The following is a 19,804-nucleotide window of genomic DNA, read 5'->3' as shown; positions in this document are numbered from 1 at the left end:
GCTGTGATGCTTTCACTCAGGTGACACTGGATGGCAGCTGTGGGGCTCTCATTGGTGGGTGGGGGGTGTCCTCCACCAACCTACCCTCAGCTCTTGGATCAGCCGCCTCTTCTCCGCCTGGCCCTTAAATGGTTATGCCCCACCACAGACCGCACTGTCTTGGGAAGCTGTCTTTTTAGGCAGTCCCGTGCCAGCTGTGTTCGTGAGGTCTGATTTGGTTCATGGGAAATGAGCATGGCTTTCAGAGGGGGTCGAGTCTGCTCCCAGTGCGGCCTTCTGAACTCCACCATGGACAGAGTCTCCGCCTGGGGTGCTTTTCAGGCCTGGGTCAAATCCGAGTGTCTGTGTCTCAGCCCAGGGGGCCCTTATCTGGCTTTTCAGGTTGTTCTCTGAATCCTTGCCAGGTTGGTGTGAGGCAAGGAAGCGTTCTCCTCTTTCCTCCCCTAGACAGAGGTGGGCGGGGACACCCAGCGCAATGACAACACCCGGGCAGCAACATCAGCCTCAGCTCAGCAAAGGCTGAAGGAGACTGAGGGGCTGAGGCAGGCACTGTTGAGCGGGCTCCATCCTCTGCAAGTCCTGCCTGGCTGGTCTCTGGAGGCTCACTGGCCAGTCCACAGTTAGGGGAGAAGGATAGACGACCTGATTGGGGCTGCTATCATTGCAGAGGAAAACAAACGACTGTTTACTTAGATTAAAGAACAGGGAGGCTTGGTGCCTGTGGCTTGGCGCCTGTTGCTCAGCAGCTAGGGCCCCAGCCACATGCGCTGGGGCTGGCGGGTTCGAGCCCGGCCTGGGCCTGCCGTACAACAATGACAACTACAGTCAAAACATAGCTGGGCATTCTGGTGGGCACCTGGAGTCCCAGGTAGTTGGGAAGCTGAGGCAAGACAATCACTTAAGCCCCATGAGGGTGACATGGGGAGACTCTTGTCTCAAAAAAAAAAAAAACCAACAGTGGACTTGGTCTTTGGGTCTGAGTTCTGACCCGGAAGACGGCACCCTTGCTTACACTGCACATTTAAAACCAGGAGGTGCCGTTCAAAGCTGCTTTTGCCTGTTTCATCAATTCGTGGACATTTTCAGCTTCTTAGTTGTTCCTTTAGTGTATGTGGATTGGCCTAGTGGAGAGCTCACTTGTCACAGCTCCCCGTTTTTGTCCGCATGTGTGACTTTGTGCAGTATCTCTGAAGCCCGTCTCAGTCACAGCGCAGGGCGGGCTGCATGTGGCCTGTGCGTGTGGGGCCGAGTCCAGCAGCAGCCCTGTGCTGATTGTTCCCCTCCGCAACAATCATTCTGTTGTAAAGATGTGATATAGTCTTTGCTTTCTGTGTTTTCTTTATTTAATTTCATTACAATAGAAGCCATTCAGTAGTTTAAAAGGTGATGGTTTTAATGCTGAAGTGTATTGTCTCTCTTCATGGAGTATTCAGAATTGAATAAGCAAAGATTAGTTTACTTTCATAGCATTTGTATCATCTACTTGGATAAATTACAATTTGTCTTTGTAGCACAAAAGTATTCCTTGGTCTTTTTAAAAAATAGATAATACTTAGTGGAGGAGACCATGGAGAGGAGACTCAGAGTTGAGAGAAACATTGTAGGAATTTGAGTGGTAAAGCTGACATATGGCTAAACTCCACTATTGAAACTAACCTGTTTTGACAGTTAAGTCAAAAATAAATACTGGAATCCTTCAAGAATAAGTCCAAAATAGCGGAAGACGGGACAGTCATATATGAAGTGATCACTTCCTGGTGCCGGGTGGCCGTGTCACGGAGGCAACCGTGAGGGCAGGGGGCTGGTGTCGTTGCAGGAAGGATAGAAGGCAGAGGTGGTCAATTCTTTCTCCCTTTAGAATTTGGCTGCTATAAAACAGGACTAGATAGGTGTCGTAGTTTGTTTTGTGTTACCATAAAAGAATAACTGAAACTGGATAATTTATAAAGAAAAGAGGTTAGCTCAGGGTCCTGCAGGCTGGGAGTTCAAGGACAAGCCTCCGGCTTCAGGCGAGGACATCCTTGCTGTGTCACAACAGGGAGGAGAAGGTCAAAGGGGACGTGGATCTGTGGAGGGAAAACCCGAGGGGGCTCCTGGCTTTATAGCAAACCACTTGTGGGAAATAATCCGTTCTACAGGACGTCCTCCACTCCGGCCACTCATGAGGGATCTGCCCCGTGATTGGACACCTCCCAGGAGGCCCTTTCTCCACAGACCACCTCACTGGGGATGGGATTTCAATCATGACCTTTGAGGGGGACAAACCACATGCAAACCACAGCGATAGGCAACACGGGAAACCAATAAACTCGAAAATAAGCTTTGAGAGGAAATGAATACAGAAATAAATTGAATCATGTTAAAGCGGCAAAGATACATCCAAAGTTTTGATTCCTAGATATCACATACGTACCACAGTCGTAAATGTTAAATGGTGGAATTACAAAGACGATACAGTATAAAATAGCATTATTCAGAAAAGTTGGCTTTTGGTTATGTGGCATACTTTATACAAGAGAAGAAAACCAACTCAACCTTTAGGAAATGAAAAAAAAATTAAAAGTTTGTACCTAACAAATGCAATCAGTGTAACCTGGCTTATTGTACCCTCAATGCATCCCCAACAATAAAGGAAAAAAAAATTAAAAGTTTGTTTGAAGGAGTAGTGACATAATCAATACTTATTCCTTTTGGTGTATATAATATTATTTCATACCAAAAAAGAAAAACTCCGATTTTCAGGTATGAGTGAAGGTGTTGAGTCCTTTATTTTAAATCATCAGTAATGATTTTTCCATATAAAATTGTATTTTAGATTTTTTTAAAGCTTTCAGAAATAGTTTCAGAAATACCCTCCCAACTGTAGGAAATTATCAGCGGTATGAAATTTCTAGCTAGCCACATTTTGTGGTGGTATTTCCATTCATAGTGCATTGGTTTCACCCTTACAAGGAGTAACTCACCTATTCTCACGGCCTTGGGGGGTGGGGAGGGGGGTTAGGAATGTGCAGCTACTGATTGATTGCCCTCAAAGTTCCTTAGAAGGATGTAGCAGAGAACTTGAACTTTAAAAGCCTTTTCAGGAGTTCACTAGTTTATTCATCCATTCAGCAACTGCTTGTTGCAAGCCTGGTGTGTGATATGAAGCATGATTAGGTGCTCAGACAGAGGTGACGAGAACACCGGCCCTGTACTGAAGGAGCTCAGTCTTCTGGGGTTTGTCTTTTTTATATCTCCACAAAAATTCCTAAATTTCTGTAAATCTAGAAATTTGGTTGGTTTCTGTTGCATATTTTATTAGTTTGAGATACTCTATTGCAGTATGGTGCAAAGTATTAATGGGCTCGGTATCTTAAATGCTGCACTACTGGTTGATGTGTGACTGCGGAAGTCCCAGGGAAGCAGACTCTTACTCCTTAAGTGGAAACTCAGTTTCAGCGTTCCTTGACATTTATTGCAGATGATATCCAACATATGCATCTCAACAGCACGAGTGAAACTTCCAACAGCACCGTGAACCTGACAAGCCCACCGTCCTCAGTTGTGAGCACCGGGAAACCCACAGTACCATCTAAAACGGCGACATCACCGGTGGTCTCAACAAACAGGACTTTGACCACTTTAATGTCTACAACCAAGACAAGTGTTTCACAAAACACATCTCAGCCGTTAAGATCGACGGTGACCACAGCCCACAATGGTTCAGTGGTGTCTGTTTCTTCATCAATAACAGGTATGTATTAAAATTGACCAATTTTTCCTATGTTGCAAGCCGTTGTTAAATATAGAAAATTTCTATGCCTAGATTTCCCTTAATTCTAGTTCAATATCCTTATTTAGAAATTCAGAAAGCTTTAGTTTATTACAGCATCTTTCAAAGAGCACTAAAGCTTTTCTTTTTTTCTCCTAGTCACATCAACTATTCATTTTAACGAAAATAAAGGATCAAAATTTGATACTGGAAGCTTTGTTGGTGGTATTGTATTAACACTGGGAGTTTTATCCATTCTTTACATTGGATGCAAAATGTATTACTCCAGAAGAGGCATTCGATATAGAACCATGTAAGTTTTGATTGGCTTATACTTTTAAAAATATTATTTCTGAATATCTTTAATTGTCTTAACAAAAGTATCAGGCCATTGTTCATCTCAGGGATGAATAATTTATAGATTTATGAGTTATATCATTATTATTCCTCTCTGCCCAGAGTAAACGGTTTACGTAACAGCTTGTGATTATAATTTATTTGCAAATGGAAATGGATGTACGTACTTACAAAAATGTTTGTAATTTTACTAGTGTCACACATTTTATCAGAGTTTAGCCAACCCTTTTCACTTGTTTATACCGTGAATCATAAGAAATACCAGAAATGCCATAGCAATCAGGTTGTTGATCTCGTCTGTCTGTGTCTTTGATGGGACTAAGCAGCTTTGGTCTTTGACAAAGACAAGCTGGAGAAATTCCTTTGACCGCCTCATTGTCCTTGATAATTTAAGCTGTTAGTATAAATAAGATACTTTATCATTATATCTGTGGTAAACTGTGTTTTTACATGAGCTTTAGTTACAAGAACCAAACAGCGAACCTTGTTTTCCTCGCACATAGCTCTCTAGGTCTTATGGTTTGGGGACACATCACCCGGCTTTGCTTTCCCTGTAGTCCTTTGGAGTTTTGTCTTTGAAGTCTTACAGGTTGTTTTAGTTGTGGGTGGTATAACACATTACCATAGAGCTGGGTGTCTTAAACAACAAATATTTATCTTTTGCCAGCATGGTTGAGGTCTGAAAGGGCTTTCTTCCAGGTTGCAGGCTGTCAACTTGTCGGTTAGTGCGGGCAACACAAACAATTCAGTTTGTTACATGTGTACAAGAGCCAGTTCATTCTTTTGATTGTTACTGTATATAAAAGCAGAGAATGGATGACCATTTCCCCAAACCTTGTGGGTTAACAGTTGTCACAAAGATATGTTTTCTGCACAAATTTCCTTTAGCCAAAATTACTAAATTGGGAAATACTAGATTGAATAAAGTAAACTAAAAATTAGTTTACTGTAAGACTTCTCTACGCCTTTGATATGCTGATGTGCTTTACGAATTTCCAGGAGGGAATATACTATGAAATATTTCTCAGATTTTTCACTGAAATATTTGTTAAATGAATAAATTACCCTCCCTCCCTTTTTAAGAAGAGCTAGCATTATGTCTCTCAGAACTGGTGTGGAATATATTTTGGGAAATACTGGAATAGGCCGTTCAAGGGAATCTTCCAATTTTGAAAGCAGGTATGAGTCAACATATATAAAAGCAAATCAAGCAAATCCAACTTCTTGGCACATTCAGTTTGATGACATGAGCTTCTAAATAAACGTTGCATCATAAATGAAAACAGGATCCAGCAAAGTTACATTACTAACACTTAAAAACGATACTTTATTTTTATAAACTATATTTAATTAAAGTTATGTATAGTTGTTATATCAAATTCAGTTAATTTTATTTGAGACAAGTCTTAGTTTGTCACCCTTGGTAGAGTTCTGTAGCATCACAGCTCACAGCAACCTCAAACTCTTGGGCTCAAGTGATTCTCTTGCCTCAGCCTTCGGAGTAGCTGGGACTACAGGCGCCTGCCACAACGCCCGGCTATTTTTTTTTTTTTTGTAGAGACAGAGTCTCACTTTATGGTCCTCGGTAGAGTGCGGTGGCCTCACCCAGCTCACAGCAACCTCCAACTCCTGGGCCCAAGGGATTCTCTTGCCTCAGCCTCCCGAGTAGCTGGGACTACAGGCGCCCGCCACAACGCCTGGCTATTTTTTGGTTGCAGTTTGGCCGGGGCTGGGTTTGAACCCGCCACCCTCGGTATATGGGGCCGACGCCCTACCGACTGAGCTACAGGTGCCGCCCACGCCCGGCTATTTTTAAAGACAGATCTTGCTCTTGCTCAGGCTGGTCTGGAACTCCTGAGCTCAAGCAGTCCACCTGCCTTGGCCTCCCAGAGTGCTAGGATTACAGGCGTGAGCCACTGCACCCAGCCCCAAATTCAGTTATATTTAAACAAGCACCTCACATATATTCATCATATTAAACTCCCTTTAAAAGAATATCAAAATGTCTGGGTGCAGTGGTGGCTCACGCCTGTAATCCCAGCACTTGGGAGGCTGAGGCAGGTGGATTGCCTGAGCTCATAGGTTCGAGACCAGTCTGAGCAAAAGCAAGACCCCATCTCTAAAAATACCCTGGCGCCTGTAGTCCCAGTTACTTGGGAGGCCGAGGCAAGAGAATCGCTTAAGCCCAGGAGTTTGAGGTTGCTGTGAGCTATAACAGCACAGCACTCTACAAGAGTGACAAGTGAGACACTGTCCAAGAAAAGAAAAAGTGGTGGTTTGTGAGATTAAAGGCATATTCAGAAGCATTAATTCTTTTTTAAGGTTAACATATAGAGGACACTCATTAATAGATTTAAAAATCTTTTAAAATTTGAAATACGTTTTATTTTTTATAGTTTTTTGGAGACAAGGTCTCACTTTGTTGCCTAGGCATGAGGCCATTTACTGCAACCTTAAACGCCTAGACCCAAGGGCTCCTCCTTCCTCGGCCTCTGGAGTAGCCGAGACTATAGGCATGTGCCCTGACACACAGCTAATTTTTTCTGTTTTTAATAGAGACAGGGTATTACTGTGTTGCTTAGGCTGGTCTTGACTTCAAGTGATCCTCCTGACTTGGTCTCCCAGAGGGCTAAGGTTGCATACAGACATGAACCACTGTGCTGGGCTATTTTTTTGTTTGTTTTTTGAGGCAGAGTCTCACTCTGTTTCCCTGAGTACAGTACAGTGACATCATCATAACTCACTGAAATCTCAAACTCCTAGACTCCAGTGATCCTCCTGCTTTAGCTTCCCAAGTAGCTGGGACTAGGTATGCCCTGCTATGCCTGGCTAATTTTTCTGTTTTTAGTAGAGATAGGTCTCACTCTTGCTCAGGCTGGTCTCCAGCTCCTGGGCTTCCTGAGCTCAAGTAATCCTCCTGTCTTGGCCTACCAGAGTGCTAGGGTTATAGGTGTCAGCCACCACGCCCGGGCTCCAGCCTGAGGTATTTTTTAAAACCATTACATGTTTCTAGAAGTATTTAATCATTTGTTTTCTTGGTTAATTTCACACACACAAAAAAACACCTGGTAGGCAGATTTTTATTATAATAAATTAAGGCCCTGTGTAGTGGCTCATGCCTGTAATCCTAGCACTCTGGGAAGCCAAGGTGGGTAGATTGCTTGAGCTCAGGAGTTCGAGACCAGCCTGAGCAAGCAAGACCCCATCTCTACTAAAAATAGAAAAACTGAGGCAAGAAGATCACTTGAGCCCGAGTTGGAGGTTGTAGGTTGTTATGAGCTATGATGCCATGGCTCTCTACCCAGGGTGACAGCTTAAGAATCTGTCTCAAAAAATAAATAAATAAAAATAAATTAAAATGCCATTCATCTTTTATTAACATTTGTTGTTTCGGTTGGGGCTATTAAATAGAGATGCAATTAAACTAAAGTGTGCTGTTTTTTTCATTTTAAATTGCTATAGCTGTAAGTGTGTAATTTTAGCTTTATGAGCCAATTTTTTTCTCACATGTACATGACCCAGTAATGGCATATGCCCTATGGAAGAAGTCCAAGTCCAGACTCCCCAGACTGTGGGAACTGTGTTGGCAGAAGCACGGCCTGGAAGTTTCACTCTGATGGAGGTCTTATTTTCATACAGGAGTTAGTATAGATGGTGATGAAATGTGATATTTAGTCAAGTCTAAGTTCACCCTTTCTGGTTTTTTTCCATATTTTAACCTCTTTGCAATTAGGATGCATCTTACAGTCCGTGGGATGAGAAAGTCCAGTGTCGGTTTTTAATTGGCTGTGTTTTCCTTAGTGCTACATTTAAAAAGTCCATTTTAAAGCCAATAATTCTTTCAAACTATAAAAAATTGCACTGCCTTGTAAGGACTTAATATTTGTCCCATTAAAGAAACTGAGATCTTCTACATCTTACATTGGTGAGCATTTCTCATTTTCACTTATTGTTGATGAAAATTTTAGTTGCTTGTTTCATGTAGTGGCCACATGCATGAAATGTCACTGGAGTGAAACACTTACAAGACCAGGCTTGGGACAGATTTAGTTGCCTTTTTTGAAATTACAGTCAGAACATTTAATATGAGAGCTACTCAATAAATTTTAAGTGTACAATAGAGTGTCATTAATTATAGGCACAGTGTACAGCAGATCTCTAGAACTTATTTATCTTGCTTAATTGAAATATGATGCCAGATGACTATGGCAACTCCTCATTTTCCCCTTCTCTTAGTTTTGAGACTGGCTCTGCTGTTGATTAGCAGGGTACCTTTCCATCTTACATGCATGAGGCAGTGTAGTATGCATCCTCAAAAGTTCAGATTCACCTCTTGGAGGTGGGACACAATTATAAGAGGGACTTTACCTAACAAATGCCATCAGTATAACCTGGTTCTCTATAGCCTCAATGAATCCCCCAATAATAATAATAATAAATATATTATATATATATATATATAAACTCAGACTTTGAAAAGAGATCACATGTATGCTTAGCTCCCGAGTCTCTGAAAAATGGGATAATGAAAAAAAATGCCTTCTGAATGTCACTTTAATGATTAAATGAACTACAGATATAAAGTCTATAACCTGCCACTTGACACATAGTAAATGCTCACGAAATGATATATGATGTTTGTGGGTTTTTTTTGTTAGTTGTTAAAGAGGGTTATAATAGCTAACTGATGAAGCAGAGAGTTGAGTGCAGGCCTGTATTTTAACCACTGTTGGAATCCTTAACCACTACAGTATACTAGATACTTCTACTTGGAAACTTTACATAGAGCATTGACGATTCTGACTGTGAAGCTTGAAATTGTTCTCATATTACTTCACTTAGAAGTATGAACATAGAAACACTAAATAACGTAATTGTAACTCTTGATATTACAGAGATGAACACGATGCCATCATTTAAGGAAATCCAAGGACCAAGGAAAGAAGACAAACTGATTTAGTCCTATCGGTTAATTTTGGTTTATTAATAAGTTTAAAACCATATTCTCTTCTTGAAAATAGTATCAACTGGCCACATTTAAAATGTACAATGTATCACATAAATATGTAAGGATTCCTCAGGACTACTGGAGGTAAAAGGGGTTGGTTTGGGTTTTTTACTAAATAGCTGGAGCTCACACAGACAATGTAGTGGCCACATGCGCTTTTAGCAAATTCATAATAAAACAAGGACTATCCCATTTTTTAGTCACAAAGGACCAGTAGTTGAAAGACATCATCACTAAAGGGTTAAGACGCATCTGCGTATATAAATGAGAAGCCTGTTAGAGCAGTCAGAATTTTGAATGTCTTTGTTGCTCACACAAAGAACTTCAGTGCTTTTCAGAGCTGGATATACCCTAATTACTGATGCCACACAACAGAAATTGTACAATCAAGTAAACCACGTCTGAAGCATAACTGAAAGCATCAACATTTTCCTTGTTTTAGAGTGTAGTATTTGGTCTAGAAACAACACACATCAGTAATGATTTGTTTTAATGCTTCAAAGAAAACCAGCTAGAGAACCCAGTAGGAGCATTGGAGAGCATGTGTTTTTATTAGTAATTTCTTTTAAGCTTTTGGTGTTGATACATTTTTTTCTCTGTAATTTAGGCAAACTGCAATGTTTAGCATCATAATGTTTTAAAGACAAGTTGTTAGTATTAAATAATTCTGGCATTATAGGGAAAAACTAGAAGTTAGGTAATTTGCTACTGTGAGAATATTTTCACCACTGGAAATTGCCTTAGTTCGTATTCATTTGTTAATTTTAATTTTATATTAATTGAATATTTTAAAGAAATGTATAGCTGCTTTTAATATTTGGAAAATTTTAATAGAGCGTAAACACACCTAACTTAATAAAAGCCCTATACATGATTCCCAGAACAACATGTATAATTCTGTGGAGTCGTAACTATAAATTAATGCTGTGTTTATTAAGCAGAGGGTTACGGGCCCCCCAGGCTACGGACCCTGCAGGATGCAGGTGCTGCCTTTTCATGCCTGTCAATTTTACTCAATATTTTGGGAAAACTTTTATAGTAAAACCCCAACATATTTTGGAATAAATTCTTAGGAAGTTTTAAGAAAAGAGTTTTTAGACAGGAAAGTTCCTGTTTCCTCGTTTGGATGTCCCCCAGACCCCGCCTTTTACTGCGCATTGTTAGTAGGGAGAAGCAGCACCATCCGTTGCAGAAGCCGGCAGATTAGCCAGTGCGTTTTGGGAGTGTTTTCAGTTTTACAGTTTATATACCAGCACTCAAAACTCAGGGTCAAGTTTTAACAAAAGAAGTATCTAGTCATACTAAGAACTAAGATACTGTTTCCATCTTAGAGGGCCAAAGTAAAGCACACCCATTTTTGAAAGCCAGAAAGTGAACTAAGCTGTCCTACTGGACGTGCGCCTACATATAAAAGGAGTAAAACAGAACTTCTGTCAGTTTTTCATTAGCTGCAGAGTATGGCAGAGAGAAAAATTTTGAAATGGATTGTTTGCTATGCATCATAACCAACTGATCTGATGAATGTAGATGTTAAAAATTGTCCAAAAAGGTGTGACACACACAGCATGGAGGACACTTCATGAAACGTGTTTAGTTTCCAAAAGAGATGTGGGCTTTTGGGTGAGTTTATAATGAACTTGGCCCTAACTGTTTGTGCCACCACTACTTTCATTTCTTTGCAAAATACGTGTATAGTTTAAATACACTTCATAGTAATGACAGCCTTTAAATTTAACGTTGGTTCCCCTGCATTCTCGGTATTTCAGTACTTCAAGTTGGAACTTTATGGACCAGCCTGAAGTTTTTTTCTTGAATACTTGTTTCTTTAGCACTTTGAAGATAGAAAACCACTTTTAAGTACTAAATGTCATATATCTTGAAAATTTCCTCTACTTAGGTTTAAAATGATTTAGTTACGTCTTTTCTCTGTATGTAAATACCAGTACTTTCGGTGCATTTTTTTATTTGCAAAAATTGAGGGAAATGGTGATCTAAAATATTTTATTTTTTTCTTTTGATCTAAAATATTTTACAAAGTAAAATAAGCATAAATTTATCTTCCTATTGTTTATCTTAAGCAAATGCTCAATTTTGTTTGCATTCCATGAGAATGTATTTACTTGAAGATTAAAAACAATCCACATATGTGTCTAAATATTAGGCAGAAGCCAATCTACGACTTTAAAATTTCCTTGGATAATCCATAAAAAGAGTAATTCAGATACAGATAAATGAAAACTAGCAGTATATTATAGTGATAATTTTGTATTTTCAGGAAAATCCTGTTACCTTTTTTCCTTTTTATTACAATGACCAGCTTTGGTATTTCATTGTTACCAAGATCTATTTTTAGAATAAAATTTGTTCTAAGACTTTGAAATGTGTGGTTTTGCTTCATTTCATTAAGCTCAAGAGAAATACAAAAAAACCAAAATAAAAAGACGTGGGTAGGCACCGTGAAGCTGCGGTGTTCCAGCTCCGGCTGTCTGGACAAGCAGCAGCAGCACTGCCTGCGAACTGTTAGAAATACAAATTATTAGGCCCCAAACCCAGACCTGCTGAGTCGAGTCTGGGGTAGAGCCTGTCAGTCTATGTAGCTTTAATTTTTTTGTTTCGCTTGGTTTTTTGAGACACATTCTCTGTGTTCTGGTTAGAGGACAGTGGTAGCAACGTAGACGACTGCAACCTCAAAATCCTGGGATCAAGCAATCCTCATGCCTTGGCCTCCCAAGTAGCTGGAACTATGGTGTGTACCACCTCCAGCTGAACTTTCTATTTGTAGAGATGGGGTCTCACTTGCTGGTCTTGAACTCTTGACCTCAAGGGATCCTCCCACCTCCTCTCCTGAAGTGCTAGATTACAGGTGTTAAGCCACCTCACCCAGCTGCAATCTTCTGCTTTAACAAGCCTAGGTATACACCAAAATTTAAGAACCACAACTAGTGTTAGCATTGAGTATAACCTACATAGCGGTTAATGTCGTAAATCAGAGGTATACAGAAATGTTGGAAAGTGATGTAATAGGTGATAATGATAGCAGCCTTTGTCCACAATCCCTCCACACACGAATACAGACAGCTATCCACAAACCAAAATAGCCCTATCCACAGAGGGCTCAAAGGCCCATTTAAGAATCTCAACACGGTAGAGCAAAGAAAAAAGAATTGCTTGTGAAATGTGAATTCCTGAAACAACCAGAAATAGCTAAGGAAAAAAGGAAGTCAGAGGCCGTTAGCCACGTGCCTTCACCACAGAGGACACCAGCATCTTCTGCCACCAAGGGAACCAACACCTATTGCCACAGCGAGCTAGTTTGCACCCCCAAGCCAAGGTCGGTCTGTGTCTGCACTGTGAACACAAGCTCAGCTGCTCCGAGAACCCATGCTCCAGACCCCGCCTCCTAAGACTGGACTGTGCACACCCAGACCACAGACAAAAACAGTGAAGGAGCTAGAAGCCTGGGCCCGCACGCCAAGGTCTATGGTCAGACGTCAGCGCAGCCCGAGGCCACTGCAGCTGTGCATGTGCTCATGCTGTCCTCCTTGGCTCCCTGGCTGCTTTACAAGACTCACATCTCACACATACCAACCTGTCAGCAGGGAGTCTGGTGCCATCACCGCCCCCAAACCATAATCCTTCCCCACATGGGCTGCTCAGACACCAATGAGGTGTCACTCGAGACACCAGTTACGCTGCAAGTTTAAATGGGCCACAAGCCAGACCCAGTGCCGAGAAGGATCTCCTTAGCCACAACTGCCCCAGTGGGAGACCAAGGTCAAGACCCTGTAGTGACAGCCACGCCAGTGTCCACTGACAGGTGAACCCGCTGAGGATCCCTGCAGTCTTCCACTGTGACCTGAGCTAACAGCTACAACCTCACTGGTATACGTGGGTTTTGCAGGTCATGCATCTTGTATTGTCAGTTGGGAGCAGATCAGAAATTCACTAATACGAAGGGTCTGCTGTATTTACTGGAAAAAAAAAAAAAAAACATGTATATATAGACCTACACATTTCAAACCCATGTTCAAGGGTCAACTGTATAAAGAAACAGGGTTCTTTTCCATAGACAGAAAGAAAACTAAAGGGGACTTTGTGTGGGTGTATTCATTTATACCCTACACTTAGTAGATTTAACATGTACCCTTGTAAGATGCACCATAGGTGTGGTCCCACCAATCACCCTCCCTCCACCCAGCCTCCCCCCTCACCTCACCTCCCTCTCCTCTTTCCCCTTCTTCTTGGGCTATAGTTTGGTTATAGCTTTCATATGAAAGCTATAAATTGGTTTCATAGTAGGGATGAGTACATTGGATACTTTTTCTTCTATTCTTGAGATACTTTGCTAAGAAGAATATGTTCCAGTGCCATCCATGTAAATATGAAAGAGGTAAAGTCTCCATCCTTTCTTAAGCCTGCATAATATTCCATAGTGTACATATACCACAATTCATTAATCCATTCATGGGTCAGTGGGCACTTGGGCTTCTTCCATGACTTAGCAATTATGAATTGGGCTGCAATAAACATTCTGGTGCAAATATCTATGATTTTTGGTCTTCCGGATATAGACCTAGTAGAGGAATTGAATGATCGAATAGCAGGTCTGTTTTAGATCCCTAAGTGATCTCCAAACATCTTTCCAAGAGGAAGGTATTACCCTATTTCCCCGAAAATAAGACATCCTCCAAAAATAAGACCTACTTACAGGAAAGATAAGACATCCCCTGCAAATAAGACCTAGCGCATCTTTGGGAGCACACCTTAAAATAAGACACTGTCTTATTTTTGGGGAAACAGGGTAGTTGGCATTCCCACCAGCAGTGTAGAAGAGTTCCCTTTTCTCCACATCCATGCCAGAATCTCTGGTTTTGGGATTTTGTGATATGGGCTAATCTTACTGGGCTTAGATGATATCTCAAAGTAGTTTTGATTTGCATTTCTCTAATGATTAAGGATGATGAGCATTTTTTCATGTATCTGTATGCCTGCGCCTGTCTTCTTCAGAGAAGTTTCTCTTCAAGTTCCTTGCCCAGCCTGCGATGGGATCACTTGTTCTTTGCTTGCTTATACGTTTGAATTCTCTGTGGATTCTGGTTATCAAACCTTTGTCAGAGACATTATCTGCAAATATCTTCTCCCATTCTGAGGGCTGTCTGCTTGCTTTACATACTGTGTTCTTGGCCGTGCTGAAGCTTTTTAGTTTGATCAGGTCCCAGTAATGTATTTTTTGGTGTTGCTTCAATTGCCCTGGGGGTCTTCCTCATAAAATATTCACCCAGGCCAATTTCTTCAAAGTGTTTTCCCTGCACTTTCTTCTAGTATTTTTATAGTTTCATGTCTTAAGTTTAAATCTTTAATCCAGTGAGAGTGTATCTTAGTTAATGGTACCAGCCAGTTCACTCAGCACCATTTGTTAAATAGGGAATCTTTTCCCCACTGAATGTTTTTAATTGGCTTATCGAAGATCAAATAACGGTAAGTAGCTGGGTTCATCTCTTGGTTCTCTATCCTGTTCCATATATCTACCTGTTTTTGTGCCAGTACCATGCAGTTTTGATCACTATCGATTTATAATATAGTATGAGGTCTGGTAGCGTGATTCCTCCTGCTTTGTTTTTATTTCTGAGTAATGTCTTGGCTATGTGAGGTTTTTTCTGATTCCATATAAAATGAAGTATTATTTTTTCGAGGTCTTTGAAGTGTAACAGTGGAGCTTTAATAAGGATTGCATTAAAATTGTATATTGCTTTGGGTAATAATGGACATTTTAACAATGTTAATTCTTCCCAGCCATGAGCGTGGTATGTTTTTCCATTTGTTAACATCTTCAGCTATTTCTTTTCTCAGAGTTTCATAGTTCTCCTCATAGAGATCTTTCACGTTCTGTTAGGTAAACTCCCAAATATTTCATCTTCTTTGGCACTACTGTGAAAGGAATAGAGTCCTTGACTGTTTCTTTCAGCTTGACTATTGTTGGTATATATAAAGGCTACCAACTTATGAGTGTTAATTTTGTAACCTGAGACACTGCTATATTCCTTGATCACTTGTAAGAGTCTTGCAGTAGAATCCCTTGTGTTTTCCAGATATACAATCATATCATCTGTGAAGAGTGGAAGTTTGATCTCCTCTATGGATACCCTTGATTGCCTTTTCTTGCCTAATTGCGATGGCTAAGACTTCCATTACAATGTTGAAAAGCAGTGGAGACAATGGGTAGCCTTGTCTGGTTCCTGATCTGAATGGAAATGATTTCAATTTAACTCCATTCAAGACGATATTGGCTGTGGGTTTACTGTAGATGGCTTCTATCGGTTTAAGAAATGTTCCTTCTATACCAATTTTCTTAAGTGTTCTGATCATGAAAGAATGCTGGATATTATAAAAAGCTATTTCTGCATCGATTGAGAGAATCATATGGTCTTTGTTTTTTAATTTGTTTACGTGATGAATTATATTTATAGATTTACATATGTTGAACCAGCCTTGAGACCCTGGAATAAAACCCACCTGGTCATTGGTGTATAATTTGTTTGATATATTGCTGGATTCTGTTTGTTAGGACCTTGTTGAATATTTTTGCATCAATATTCATTGGTGATATTGGTCTATAATCTTTTCTTGTTGGCTCTTTTCCTGGTTTGGGGATCAAGGTGATGTTTGCTTCATAGAATGTGTTGGGTAGTATTCCTTCTTTTTCTATATTTTGGAAAAGTTTAAGTAGTATAGGTACTAGTTCCTCTTTAAAGGTTTGGTAGAATTCTGATGTGAAGCCATCTGGTCTCGGCCTTTTCTCTGTAGGGAGATTTTGTATAGTTCATGCTGTTTCAGAACTTGATATAAGCCTGTTCAACATTTCCACTTGATTCTGGCTAAGTCTAGAAGGTGGCGTGCTTCCAAGTATTGGTCAGTTTCCTTCAGATTTTCATATTTCTGAGAATAAAGTTTCTTGTAATATTCATTAAGGATTTTTTGAATTTCTGAGGAGTCTGTTATTTTGTCTTTACTATTTCTGATTGATGAAATTACAGATTTTACTTTTTTTTTCCCCCTGGTTAGGTTAGCCAAAGATTTATCTATTTTACTGACCTTTTCAAAAAATCAACTTTTAGATTTATAGATCTGTTGTATAATCCTTTTGTTTTCAATTTTATTTAATTCTGCTCTAATTTTGGTTATTTCTTTTCCTCTGCTGGGTTTGGGGTTGGAATGTTCTTCCTTTTCCAGTTGTTTGAGATGTCCCATTAAGTTGTTAACTTCCACTCTTTCCGTTCTCTTGAGGAAGGCTTGCAGTGCTATAAATTTCCCTCTTTGGACTGCCTTTGCAGTATCCCAGAGGTTCTGGTAATTCGTGTCTTCATTATCATTTTGTTCCAAAAATTTGGTAATTCCTTCTTAATCTCATCTATGACCCAGCTATTGTTCAGCATAAGGTTATTTAGTTTCCATGTTTTTGAATGAGTATGCAGATTCTTGTTGTTACTGAGTTCAACTTTTATTCCATGATGGTCTGAGAAGATGCAAGAAATAATTTCTATTCTTTTAAATTTGCTGAGGTTAGACTTGTGACCTAAGATGTGATCAATTTTGGTGAATGTTCCATGGGCTGATGAGAAGAATGGGTATTCAATTTCATTAGGATGAAATATTCTGTAGATGTCTGTTAAATCCAATTGTTGAATGGTTAAGTTTAAATCTAAAATTTCTTTGCTTAGTTTCTTATTAGAGGATCTGTCCAACACTGCCACAGGAGTATTAAAATCTCCGACTATTATGGTGCTGGGGGAAATCATAAAGGGGACTTTAATACCACACTTTCAATAATAGACAGACCATCTAGGCAGAAAATCAGTATGAAAAGTTTGACTTGAACCACATGTTAGGCCAATGCACCTAACATTCAGAACATACAAAGAGCATCAGCAGAGTACACGTTCTTCTCAAGCAGACTCAGAACACACTACAAGGCAGATCATATATTAGGCCACAAAGTAAGTCTTTTTTTTTCGTTTTTGGCTGGGGCTGGGCCTGAACCCACCACCTCCAGCATATGGGGCCTGTGCCCTACTCCTTTGAGCCACAGGCGCCACCCCACAAAGTAAGTCTTTACAAATTTAATTAGAGATTGAAATCATATCAAGTACCTTTCAGACCCCAGTGTTTTTAAAACTAGAAATCAGTAATAGAAGGGAATTTTGGAAAATTCACAAATACATGGAAGTTCAACAACACACATATGAATGACCAATAGGCAGAGAAGAAATTAAAATGGAAATTTAGAAATATCACCGGGCATTGTGGCTCATGCCTGTAATTCTAGCTCTCTGAGAGGCCAAGACAGGTGGATCCCTTGAGCTCAGGGATTTTGAGACCAGCCTGAACATGAATGAAACCCCATCTCTAAAAAATGGCTGGGCATTGTGGCAGGCAGACTTCTGTAGTCCCAGCTACTCTGGAGGCTGAGACAGAAGGATTACCTGAGCCCTAGAGTCTGAGGTAGCTGGGAGCTATGACACCAGGGCAATCTACCACGGGGCAACAAAGTAAGACTCTTCTCTCAAAAAAAAAAAAAAAAGAAAGAAAGAAAGAAAAGAAATTTAGAGATATCTTGAGACAAACACATCATACCAAAACTTAAAGGATGCAGCAAAAGCTGCACAAGAAGAACGTTTACAGCAAGAGTATCCAACCTGCGGCCTCTGGGCTGCATGATTTTGTGAGGATGTTTCTTGCTTATCTGGTGTCAGATATCATAAACAGTATACACAGACTTTTTTTTTTCTGCCAATCAGCTTTCATTAGTGTTTGTGTATTTAATCTGTGGCCCAAGACAACACTTACTTTTCTAATATGTGGCAGAACAGAAAAAAAAGGTTGGACACCCCTGGTTTATAGCAATAAATGCCTATGTCAAAAAAAGAAAAAAGAGTTCACATAAACAACCTATTATCTCAAGAGTAAACAGACAACCTATGGAATGGGGAGAAATATTTGCAAACCAGACATGCACAACTGATAAGGGGTTAATAGCCAAAAATATATATGGAACTGATATAATAGTTTAAAAATAACCCTTTTAACAAATAGGAAAATGTCTGAATAGACATTTTTCAAAAGAAAACATACAAATGGCCAAGAAGTACATGAAAAAAATAAGCTTAACATGATTAATCATCAGGGAAAGACAAAACCACAACAAAGTATCACCTCACACCTGTTAGAGCGGCTATCAAAAAACAGATGAAAGACACCAAGTGTCGGTGAGGGTGTAGGGAAAAGGGAATCCTTGTACACCATTGGTGGGAATGTAAATTAGTATAGCCATTATGGAAAACAGTATGGAGTTTACTAAAATTTAAAACAGAAATACCACATTACCCAGCAATCCCACTTCTGGGTATTTACACAGAACTGAAATCAGTGTGTTGAAGAAAGATGTCTATTCCCATGTTCGCTGTTGCATTATTCACAATAGCCAAAATATGGAATCAACCTAAGCATCCATCATCAGATGAATGGATATAGAAAATGTGGTAGGCCGGGCACAGTGGCTCACATCTGTAGTTCTAACACTGACAGGCTGAGGTGGATGGATTGCTTGAGCTCAGGAGTTCGAGAGCCTGAGCAAGAGTGAGACCCTGTCTACACTAAAAACAGAAAAACTATCCAGGTGTTGTGGCAGGCGCCTGTAGTCTCAGCTACTTGAAAGGCTGAAGCTAGAGGATCACTTGAGTGCAGAAGTTTGAAGTTGCTGTGAGCTATGACACCACAGCTCTAGGCTGAAAAAGAACACTAGAAGACTCACATGTCCCAATTTAAAAACTTACTATCCAAAAGTGTGGTAATTGCATAGGATAGGAATATAGCCCAATGGAATTGAACTGAGCACACAGAAGTAAACTGCGACAACTAGGTATCCACATGCAAAAGACCGGTACCTAATACCATATACGATCTCTGAAGTCAACATCTAAATATAAAAGCAAACTATAAAACTCTTAAAAAGAATGTATAGGGATAAATCATCATGGCTTTTAACTTAGTAATGGATACTTAGATATGGCACTGAAAGCATGAGCAAACAGAAAAAACCTAGATAAACCAGAGTTCATCAAAATTAAAAACCAAATTTTTACATCAAAGGACACTATCAAAAAGTACAGAGAGAACCTAAAGAATGCAAGAAAATATCTGCAAATTATACATCTGATAAGGGTCCAGCATACAAAATATGTGAAGAACATTACAACTAAACAACAAAAAGACAACCCAATTTCAAAATGGACAAAAGACTGAACAGACGTTTCTCCAAAGAAGGCATATGAACACCAAGAAGCACAGGAAAGATGTTTAACATCATTGGCTATTAAGGAAATGCAAGTCAAAGCCACAGTGAGATATCACTTCATATCCACTAGGTTGTTTTTTTTTTTTTTTTTCCAAAAAGCAAAGTGTTGGCCGGATGTGGAGAAATGAAAACCCTTGTACACTGCTGGTGGCAGTGAAATGAATCAGGTGTATGGAAAACAATGTGGCAGTTCCTCTCAATGAGTTACACAGAATTACTGTATGACCCAGCAAGGCCACACCTAGATATCTATGTGTATCTCTAAAGGAATTTAAAACAGTGCTCAAATATTTGTACGTGAAAATTCATGGAAGCTTTGTTCACAACATATTCAAAT

The 19,804-nt window shown here is 39.9% G+C and overlaps 1 protein-coding gene across 1 annotated transcript in view; it reads left to right on the top strand.

Moving 5' to 3' along the window:
• The window catches only part of TMEM123 (transmembrane protein 123), a 48,245-nt gene extending 36,749 nt beyond the window's left edge, over positions 1-11,496 (top strand). Inside the window, exons 3-5 of the mRNA XM_053560148.1 lie at positions 3,461-3,733; positions 3,911-4,064; positions 9,004-11,496. Of these exons, the coding sequence (XP_053416123.1) occupies positions 3,461-3,733; positions 3,911-4,064; positions 9,004-9,028 (452 nt within the window). The 3' untranslated portion in view covers positions 9,029-11,496. The remainder of the gene's footprint in view (positions 1-3,460; positions 3,734-3,910; positions 4,065-9,003) is intronic.
• Positions 11,497-19,804: the final 8,308 nt, after the last annotated feature.

This window comes from Nycticebus coucang, chromosome 14, assembly GCF_027406575.1.
Source record: "Nycticebus coucang isolate mNycCou1 chromosome 14, mNycCou1.pri, whole genome shotgun sequence".
In the NCBI taxonomy this organism is placed as follows: Eukaryota; Metazoa; Chordata; class Mammalia; order Primates; family Lorisidae; genus Nycticebus; species Nycticebus coucang.
This window is presented reverse-complemented; position numbering and strand designations above follow the sequence as displayed.